Consider the following 11045-nt stretch of genomic DNA (forward strand, 5'->3'; position numbering starts at 1 on the left):
TCACTGAGCTCCTCATCATCGGTTCCCAAATCAGTGATTGCCTTTATAATCAAGGGTTTTCGTGCTAAACCACTTGTATCAATTCCCAATTCCTCACACAATTGCAACAGTTCCGGTTTCTGCAGCTTTTGTAGGTCCATGATCGCTCCGAGTGTCGGCTACTTCCAAAACAACTGTGCAAACTACCAAACCTAAAGGCGTTTCAACACTTTTTACCAGTTCTAAAATCTAACCCTGTTCTAGAACCTGGTCCACATCAGAAGAAAAGCCAAGCACTCACCCACACATGCGATCGATGTTCCGAGCTGCTCTCTTGTTGGCCGATTGTTGCGCCTTCTTGTTGCTTGAGATGCCACCTCCGATCACCAGATGTTGTGGCTTGTAGATTCTGATCCACCTCCAATCACCAGATGTTGTAGCTTGTAGATCAAGATCCCAACGCTGGTCACCAGTTGTCATGACGCTGGGGTTAAGTCGACCCGGCCTTCACTTGGTAGCGTGCAGAGACTCCGGGTTCATGAAGGATTGAATCTTCGAAGTTGGTAAAATATATACAAGCAGGTTTATTGGCACTTTGAGAAAACTTATTTACATGATTATTTACATGAAAAAGAATGGTACATCAGCAAAATGCCAAGCGTTAAGAGTTCATAGCGAGAAGCGACTGGATGAGCCATTTACCCAGGGCTCAGAGCCTCTTTTCGTGCTCTGCAATGTCCTTAAAACCCCCTATGTCCAGCCCCCCTCTGAAGATGCTGACCAACCAGTTCCAAGGCACGCCCCTCAGATATCGGCATCCAATCGAACACATCACTGCACTGATGGTCTGAGGCACTGACTGGTCCGGCATTGTTTCGTTGGGCGTGATCACTTGTTGGCGGGAAAAGCTTGGGAACGGCGAGGAGAGGAGGTACATTTCTATTCTTCAGCAAAGAAACGATAGGCTGGTTCCGGCAAGTGGATTTCCTTCTCAGAAACCCAAGAGCACGTGCGCGCCACATACTGATCCCAGCATTGTCCCTTTTCGACAATTGCAAATCTTTCCTGCATTCCCGGGAAATCATTTAATGGCCGTATGCGTCATGCTCCTTTCTTGTCCTGCACGTCAGCAGACGTGTCACTCTGTCGTCTCCTTTGGACAGTAGGCATTCCTCACTGGACGATAGGGCTTCTCGACGGGAAGGGTGAACAATTGAACCAAAGCACTTCCGGCTATTTCCCGCAGGGGGACATTTCTTTGTGTTTTTCTAGACGTTCTCTTGACAGGGTCAATTTGGCATTTGCAGGGTGTCCACAAAGCAAAACAGGCTTACACAAAAGGATTCCTGGAAACAGGCTCACTTAGCGCCCTTGTACCAACAGCACATATCCACAGCACTTATCCATGCCCACAGGCGAACAATAGAGCGCGCAAGTGCGGATGATGCACGGTCGTAACACGGTGTACTTTGACTAAAATATTTGTCTTTCTTTGTCCTGGCTTCCTTGCCCTGCTTTGAGAGAATACCTTCATCGCTGTGTTCCATAGTTTTGCTGCCCACAAGATACATCTAAAAGTACCCATTCAGCTAGCTATCCCTTCAGCGCAGTTTTTCATATTATGTACGCTGGATCTGTGTCATGATAGCTGATTTCATCGAAAAATATTAAGAGAGAGCGATGCTATCATTTCATTCACCTGTATTTCTTTTCTCCTCAGGCGTTCGGTTTATATACAGCGTGGCAACATTAAATCAGAGTCGACAAGTTGAAAGGGATGCGCGACAGAAATGAATACTATTGTTCAAATTATGTAGGCATGAATATTGAATATAGAAATAATGGCTATATGTAGGTGTAAATAAAACAAAAAAAAAGTAAGATGTGAAGTATGGAGACCAGCTCATAGCGATTATTTGAATTCTAATGGTGTTTAATAATTAGACCTGTGAATGGTCTTTAGTAAGTGCACTAAAAAAAGGGAAGGCGTGGAACAATGGGGCGAGGTGTCTGCCCTGAACTATGAAAGCGTAAAGGGCGCTGACAGTCGCAGCAGCGCCGCTGCTTCGCCCGCGGCGCAGGGAAATCACGCACGTCGACTGCTTCTGTACTGCGCCTCGCGCTTTGTTTTCTGCCGTGTCACGTTGTTTTGTGCTTGCGTTACAATTAGGCAGACAGATGACGCGAGAAGTGAGACCACATGTGCTTGGTAGCGCGCAATAGCGGTCGCCACTCTAGGAATGAAGCGCTATTCGTATTTGGCGCTCTGTTGGTATACCCCATCAACATGGAGCTTATTCGCAGTACATGAAAAAAAAAAGCAAACAGCATTTTTTTTTGTATTTTGAGACCGTTTACTAGCATTAAAGGTAATTCTACACCGAGTCAGTTTGTACCCTCGCTACTATTCAACATACCAAGTTCTGCTCTTTACCGAGAAATTCTCCGGCCGGTTTGATAGCGCAGCTTGGTGACATAAAGAGGATTGGCCGCTTTAAAAAAATACATACAATGGGACAGTAGTTGGAGACACAGCTTTCAACTCCCAGTCTGGATGAGCAGCGTTGTCTCGTCAACCGGACTAGGGACGTGTCTCGGGTTCACGGTTTCCTGGACTGAGGAGGATGCCCAGCTGGGGCGAATATCAAGGTTGCTCTTAATGAAAGTTGCTTCTCATTTTACAAAACACTTTCCACTGGACAATCGGTATCATCCTGTTAAGGTCTGTTCAAAGAAAGAATTAGCATTTTCCGTCAATAATTCGATATTCTCAAATCTCAAAATCTTGATCGGTTCGTTGGGATATGTAATGCGGTTATTTATTGCAAACATACCCCATAAAGAAAGAGAGACAGGGTGCGACCAAACGCGCGGACCCCTTCTTATTTTCCCGATTACATTGGTGATGGCGACCCTGCATTTTTACGTTTTCCTTTATTTGCGTTTTTATGTAAAATCATCCAACCAACAGCACAGTTCTAAAACAATGAATAAAACAGCTGAAGCTGAAGAGGTACGTGTTATAATCGCTGCTGCGGCGCAACTTGCGTTGTATGTTGTTTCTGTCTCTAACCCTCACACTCACGTTGCCCGTATTTTTACGATAATTGTACGTTATCTTGCATTCGCTGCTATAGTAAATCGTCTTGAACAAATATATAACAGCGCAAAGAGACAAGGACGAGGCGAGACGACAAGGACGGCGCCGTCCTTGTCGTCTCGCCTCGTCCTTGTCTCTTTGCGCTGTTATATATTTGCTCAAGAGGTGTACCAACATGCCCAATTTAACACTTTAATCATATTCAATCGCACCTTCGTGTATTAAGTGATTCAATATAATTATACCGTGTCAATGAAAGGCGGTTTGGTGGAGTCATATAATTTTAAGACTGCGGGGAATGTTTGATAAAGCTGCCTTCACTATCGCCGGGGTCTTTCTTATGCTGTATACGTTGTTTCCAAATGTCTTTGAGTTATTTCGTATGGAACATTTTGCCGAAGTTTGCCATGCTGCGATTTGTCATCGTTTTTGTAGCTGCATACCATAGAGTGACCAAGATATTTGTTTGCATCCTTCCTTTAAAATCTTTTTGCATATAGCTGGGACAACATGAAATATCTACACACAGATATATTTATGCGCAACCTCCCTGCCTGCAAACTCGGAAAAACGGCGCGTTCGGTAACCTAACTCGCGTGGCTAACCCAATTCCTCGCCCTTTTCATTTCGCTGTCACGATCGAGCCATGCTTCCAAAGAGCTACGACAACACGGCGTGAAACCTCGCGGTCCGATTAGTTTGAGGTAATGATAACTATTAAGCAAAACGTTTAAACTAGCCTCTTCGTAACAACGCCAAATATTGCACTGTGATGAGAAATTCAACGCAAACCGCGAAGACGGAGACGGCTCACCAAGGCGTCTCTCGCTTGCTCGTAGCACGCTTCTTACACCCAGCGCATTCTTGAAACTTTTATTGCTGAAACAACCCGCTCTCCATCCGAAGGCGTCACTGCTCCCAGTATTGTAGACCACTATAGTCTTTTGTAAGCCAACTTTGTCGTCATACTGTGTTTAACTTGATAATCACGTGTGCTAAATTACTCTCTATTTCTCCTTTGCTGATATTGCAGGTCTAGAACCGACGGAACGACTGTGCACGTTTTCCGTCAGTGCGTACAATGTTCTGCGAAATGGCGAAGAATTGATGGGGAAAGCGTCGAACGTGTCATTGTCATTACCTTGACCTACTTATCGCCATTTGGAGTTTCGGCGTATCAAGAAGTCTCTGGCTGACGAAAAAAAAAGAGAAATAAAGTCTGTGCTGTGTTTAGTCTCGCATTAAATATGTAATGCCATGTTTTTAGAATTTTTCATTAGAAAGCGCTGATTCGGACGTTTTAAAGTTTTGTTTTGGTCCTGTGCATCGCAAAATATTGATTTACACTTAAAAGGACACAGAAGGCACATGGCTAAGCATATTAAACTGATAAGCTGGCGTCACGTAATAGGAATTATGTGATTTTCACGGAAAACAACGCTTGTCTTAAAAAAAAAAAAAATCAGCGAACAACAGATGCCCATAGCGCCTTACGTTGCGCATTCCGGCTGTTGCCAAGAGTGCGTATATAAATAGGAGAGCTCTAAAGCAAAGCTATCTCACCGTCTAAGGGACAGGTACCGTCGAAATACGAGGATAGTAGAGCGGCAAGCGTAGTCAAGAATTCCAAGTCTTAATTTTAAATCAGAGCCAAACAGACAACCTAAATGAAGGCTGCACTCGAATACGAACGCTAGATGTTTGTGTGTGCGAACGAGGCGCATATGAAAGCGTTTGTCATTATGTCTTGTTTTGATCCCCTGCCTCCATTCTATAGCAAGTGGAGGTGTTGCGTCTGGTGGCTGTTGTCAACCTGTAAATGTTTTGTTCAGTCTGCAAAATATCGCACAAGGTGATATTTTCGCATTTCGAAGCATGCACCGATCCTAAGCGAGACCCCCCGCTCAAATTCTTAAAAAGAAATGGAAAAAAAGCTTGCATATGAATCTAAGCACCGCCCTTTTTGCGAGTATGGGCGCGTAGAGAAGGCTGTTAGCTTGCTTGCTAAATCGTTCATCTTTAGTCCCGAAGTCCCGAGGGGACGCAGCGTCCGCGTCGCGATCTCCAGCTTCTTGCGCTTCCGCGTTTCGGCACAACACGGTCTGCACCACAGTTGGCAGCTCAGAACAACAAAAGCCGGCCAACAGCTACTCCTATAATTTTATCAGTGTGTTGTCGCGAGTACCTGGAATAAGCGACCATTCGGCGGCGCGCGGCAAGGTTTTGCAGGTCTCGCGTGCCGGTGTTTTTTCGCTTGCTGTCAGCTGTTTGGCAGCCATAACAAAAGTCGGAATGAGTTTGAAGAGGGTTGCCACACTTCGAACGTGAAGCGAACTGTAATAGCGTTCGCCGAAGATGTTTGACAAATAAAATGCTATTTTATCGAGTATGTCTTGTCATGATATCGACGCTAAGCTTTAGGAAGGGGAAAGGAGGGGGTGTTGTAATATAGTTTTTTTGGAATGTAAGCCCCCCCCCCTTTTCAATTCGCCGTCGCGAGTGTGAGAAAAAGAAGGAGCAGTGCTAATCAAAGACTATACGCGTATCGTCTGAACCAGCGATCACATATGGGCCTGTCCACCACTCATACCCAATTTTATATGCAGTATTACATCTGTCTCTTTTATAATTTTACGAAACATTGATTAAATGTTTTGAAAGACAGCTTTACAATTCGGAATTCAACATAACAATAACAGTTTCCCACAGTTCGTCGGGCGTGGTCACTTGTTGCCGAGTAGAGCTTGGGAACGGCGAGGAGGTAAATTTCGATTCTTCTGCAAAGATTCGCTATGTGGGCTCCGGCAGTGGATTTCCTTCTCAGAAACCCATGTGTACGTGCGCGCCACGAATACTGCTCCCAGCATTGTTCCTTTCCGGCAATTGCAACTCTTTCCTGCATTCACGGGAAATCCTCTAATGGCCGTAATTCTCATGCTCCTTTCTTCTCCTGTACGTCAGCGGACGTGTCACTCAGATCGTCTCCTTTGGACAATAGGCATTCCTCACTTGACAATAGCGCCTCTCGACGGGAAGGGTGAACAGTTGAACAAAAGCACTTCCGGCTATTTCTCACAGGGCGACGTTTCTTTGTATTTTTCTTGACGTTCCCTTGACAGGGCCAACTGGGCAGTTGTAGGGTCACGACAAAGCGAAGCATGCTCACACAAAAAGATTCATGTGAGCAGGCTCACTTAGAGCCCTTGCATCTACAGCACATATCAATACCATGCCCAACAGCGCACAATAGTGCGCGCAAGCGCGGACCGTGCACGGTCAGAACAGCCTCCACCCCGCCAGAAGAGTCACGGTGGGCAGCAGTCGCAGCTGCTGCATGAAGAGACGACTTAATGGCCTACACATGAACGCTTGAAGCTCGCTGTCGCTTGTCGCGTTGTCTTGATTGTCGTAGGCCAAATTGCTTGAGCTGTCTCTGAAACTCAACCACATGTCTAAGCAAGCACTCGGCTCCCGTCTGAAGAGACCAGGTCAAAAGAAAACTGCCATCATTGTCCGAGAAAAGCCCACACTCAAGACGTTCAGGACCCACGTTTGCCTAGAAAACCAAACGTGCTGCTTTACATAGCCACATATATACAAGCGCACGAAAAAAAAGAACCTGATTATCAATTTGGATACATGGTGAGGAGCACCTCGGACCGCTTAGAAACAGCGGCTAAGCACGTCCGCATTCCCATTTAACTTCCCCTTTTTGTATCTTATTTAAAAATTGTACTGTTGCAAAATCAAGCTCCACCTCAGAAGGCGACTGTTCTTCGATGTCGCAGTTTGCAGCCAAGCCAGGGGACAATGGTCCGCCTCTACGGTGAATTTGGCCCCTCCAAGATAGCACTGCAATTTTTGAGGGGCCCACACAATGCAAGCGCACTCTTTCTCTGACGCGCAATAAGCCCTCTCTCTAGAGCTCAGTTTTCTGATCAGGTAGAGCACGGGGCGCTCATTACCGTCGTCATTCCTACGCACATAAGGCTTCATAAGATTGCAATGATAAATGCGCACTTGTTTACGCCTACCGGGAATTTTCACTGCGTAGTTAGTGTTAGAAAGCTTTGCAACGACTTCAGCAGGTCCTTGCCACTGTACTTCGAGCTTATTATGCCTTGAACCTCTCAGCAACATCACCTGGTCCCCAATACGAAACGTCCTTTGACTGGCTGACTTATCATAGTACACTTTGGAACGAGCCTGGGCTGACTTCATGCTGGCCTCAACGAGTTCCGTAGTGTTATGTAAGCGATTCAGGAGGTTCAGAATGAATTCTACTACTGTTGGGTCTTCTCCGCGCCCCTCCCAGGCTTCGCGCACCATTCGCAAAAGTGAGTGCTGTGACCTTCCGTACACCAACTCGGCTGGGCTAAATCCAGTGGATTCGTGCGGCACTGACCGCAAAGCGAAAAGTGCTGCAGGCAGGCAGGTATCCCATTCGCGCTTGTTTTCATAGCACAGTCCCCTCAGGACGCGTTTGAGAACAGAATGCCATCTTTCTACGCAGTTGCTCTGCGGATGGTGAATTCGAGCTGTGCACTACCTTAATGCTGCATCGCTCGAGAAATGAGGTGGTGAGGACACTTGTGAAAACGCTACCCTGATCACTTTGGACCTCGGAAGGGAATCCAACTCGTGCAAACACTGACAGCAGCGAATCCACTACACTCTCGGACGTCACCTAGCGCAGCGGAACAGCCTTTGGAAACTTTGTGGCTGGGCATAACATAGTGAGGACATAACGGTACCCTGACTCTGTCACAGAAAGTGGTCAAACTAAATGTATTACTAACCGGTGAAATGGCTCGGTAATGATTGGTACTAACACCATCGGAGCTTTCCACTTATCTTGCGCCTTTCCAACCCGCTGGCACGTGTCGCATGACTGTACAAAATTTTCCGTGTCCTTAAAATATCCAGGCCAATAGTACTCTTGCAACAGCCTCTGCTTTGTTTTCCTTATTCCAAGGTGACATGACCACGAGCTGCCATGGCAAAGTCGCAGTACGTCTTCGCGGTACATTTGGGGAACGACTAATTGGTCCCGCTCTACTCTGCGCTTATCCTTGAATAAGCGATACAGCACTTCGTTCCTCATCTCGAAAGAAATATTCTTTGCTTTCTTAGTGGCGCGGTGGCGCTCCCTTATGTCCTGTATCTTGGGATCATTGGCTTGCGCCATAGCTAAGTCCTCTCGGGTTCCACTTAGAAGTCTCGTGAGATTACCAGACACTGGCGGCAAGAGGTTACTCTCAAGAACGCCCTCATTCCGCGTCTCATCAAGCTCACTTTCAAGTTGACGTATCTGAGATGCTTCGCTGTCAGTTTTCTGACCCGCTATCTTCCGCATCGACCACTGTTTTAACTGCCGTTTCCTTCACTGTGGAATTTTCTGGAATGAGCAGTGTAGCTAGTTCATGCGCCTTTGAACGTGTTAACGCTTGCACAACTCTGTCTCCGAAAAGGATGCCCCTCTTTCGCAGTAGCATGTGCGATTTGTTGGAAAACAAATACGGATAGCACTTAGGAAGCTTTCCTGAAACGGCAGCCTCGGTTGTTAACTCGCCGAAATGCCCTCGATGACCACGTTCGCGATTGGCAAGCACACACTCTGTTCCTCCACTACCTGGCGGATCCATTCACACAGTCCTGTATAGTCGGAAGGCGACACATACGCCGGATGGACAACATCCATCGTTAAGGCCGAATCGCGCAGTACCTTGCAAGGCTTCCCGTTTGCTACTAGGTCATGCATGTAGGGTTCCAAAAGTTTCATGATTTTATCGCAGCCACTGACATACGAGAAAGCAATCTTTTCTTTCCGGCAGTTGACGGCAATGTGACCCTGCTCATTACGCCAAAGCATGTGAGCGGCTTCCTAGCCTCAAGCTTGTTCTTTGTGTTCTGCGCGTTGGTCACTTCCCCACTTTTCTCACTGCCGTCCATTCTAGGGAGTTTGCCTGAAGAAGCCTTCCTTTCTTCTTTTGCAACTCTAGCAAAGTGCCTTTCCTGACGGTTATGCACACTCAACTTGGGATGGCGGGGCCTATCCACTGCTGGGTTGCTGAATTATCGGCGCGAGGCGTACTCCTCAATGAGTTCGACAGCTTCAGTTGCCGACTTAATGTCGCCTCGGTCCTGTAACCAATTTCTTTCTTTTTCTGGGAGGCAGTTATAAAACGGCTACAAAAGAATTCGCTTGACTACAGCGTCCCTATCCCGGTAGGAATCAGCGCTCTTTAGCCACTCGCCCAAATTGACTCTTAAATTGTACAGGAATTTAGGGTAACTCTCGTCCCTGGACTTATTAGCGTTCCGAAAACGTTGTCTGAAATCCTCGGCGCTAAGCCTATTGGCCTCGAGATCGAGCAGAGTCGCCACCTTGCGGCTCAGCGGCGAAATCTACTCAGTGTGGATGCGTTTTCGCGTCGCGTGCCAGCCCGCAGTGATTTACGCGCGCGTGCGGCGTGTACAGGAGTGTTTTTGTTTGTTTCGCGGTTCCTGTAAGCTTTTGCTTACCTATGTGCCTCTCGCAAAATAAACATGAACACTCTATAACCCCACGTTTCAATAAAAAAAAGATACTTGTCCGTATCGAGCATGTCATGCTTGGATAAGGACATCATCCATCGCGGTCTTCGGAGCTTGAGATCCTATGACATGCAATGTCTCAAACTAAGTGGTACTGTCGTTACCGCCGTGTCAAAGCAAAACAGGTCGCTGCCGTCAATAAAAGTTAATGCAAACGCTCAGAAATCGCATATTCCCGTTTCTGTTTGGAATACCGCAGCTATTGAAACATATGCAACCGCAGACTGCTTCATATAGCAGAATGCAGTTTGAACAGACCACTGTATGCCTACTATGCCTTCTGTATTCACGATAGAGTTGTGTGAGTACTGTTTTTTTTTTGCTTTTAAACCTCTGTCGCGGTGTCTCAACGGTAAGGGCGCTCGACTGCTGGTTTCGAGAACGGGGGATTCAATCACAACCGTTTCGAAAGGCGCTCCTCTGCTGCGGGATTTGACTGCACAATGAACAATCCCACGTGGTAAATGTGGTGTTCATAATGAAAAAGAACGACACCAAAACAGCCTCTGTAATCATCCGTCATAGCCGATGCCGCTTTCATGCGTTAAAGGGCCACTGTCCAGGGAAGGCCCTTTTAAGAAAAAGAGCCCAGTGTTTCGATCAGGTGCCGGAGATAGTCTGTGCAAAATTCTACAGCGACACGCGCGCCGCAAAGCATCGAAAATACAATTCAAAGCTCCCTCATGCTCTCCTTTGAGAAGCCAGCTCACCGCTTCCTGCGCTGGCCCGACGGGCCCCGATAATGACGTACGTACCGGGAACGACGTCCATTGGTCCGTCTCGCTGACTGACGGGAGAAGGATGGGTGTCTACCGCTCGCAGCGCGCTTTTCCCTCGCCACGGCCAGACTGAATCCAGCGGCGCGCGCTCCCTCGACCGTTTTTTTTTTCGCGCTCGCGGAGAGCCACGCCCCACCTCCCGCCAAACGCGGAGGAGGAAGGGGAATTTCTATTTCGGAGGCTAGACGACCTCGGGCAGGAGAGTGAAAAACCTTTGCGAGGGAACGGAAGGAGAGAGGCAGGATAGAATCGGGTGATTGTGGTAGCTGTAACTGCGTTATTAGTTACTCTTTTCAAAAACATTTTGCGGCCTTGCCTTCCAGGGGCGAAGTCTCACAGTCACCGGGGAAGAAAATATTTTCGACCGGAGGGTGGACAGTGGGCCTTTAAACCCGGGCCAATATGCATTTCTTTTCTTTTCTTTTGTTGTCTTCTGTGCATCCGTAAAAGTTTTGGTGAGCACATTTTGCTTTAGAGAAATTCTCGAATGTTCGAGAAACATATTCCGTGCACCTAATTGTTACCCTAAATATTACATAATACACCTAGATTAATGTACTTTACTGGTAGCCTATTATAATCATTATAAT

At 47.0% G+C, this 11045-nt stretch overlaps 1 protein-coding gene across 2 annotated transcripts in view; it reads left to right on the top strand.

Moving 5' to 3' along the window:
- LOC146184021 (uncharacterized) overlaps positions 1 to 5457 on the top strand; it is a 121171-nt gene extending 115714 nt beyond the window's left edge. The window contains exon 11 of one of the 2 annotated variants that reach the window (XM_084609267.1): positions 4113 to 5457. In XM_084609267.1, coding sequence (XP_084465393.1) covers positions 4113 to 4225 — 113 coding nt within the window. In that variant the 3' untranslated portion in view covers positions 4226 to 5457. The remainder of the gene's footprint in view (positions 1 to 4112) is intronic. The other variant, XM_084609266.1, reaches the window with a different exon arrangement.
- Positions 5458 to 11045: the final 5588 nt, after the last annotated feature.

The sequence above is a fragment of the Amblyomma maculatum genome, chromosome 7 (assembly GCF_055883805.1).
Source record: "Amblyomma maculatum isolate TAMU_Amacu chromosome 7, ASM5588380v1, whole genome shotgun sequence".
Lineage (NCBI taxonomy): Eukaryota > Metazoa > Arthropoda > Arachnida > Ixodida > Ixodidae > Amblyomma > Amblyomma maculatum.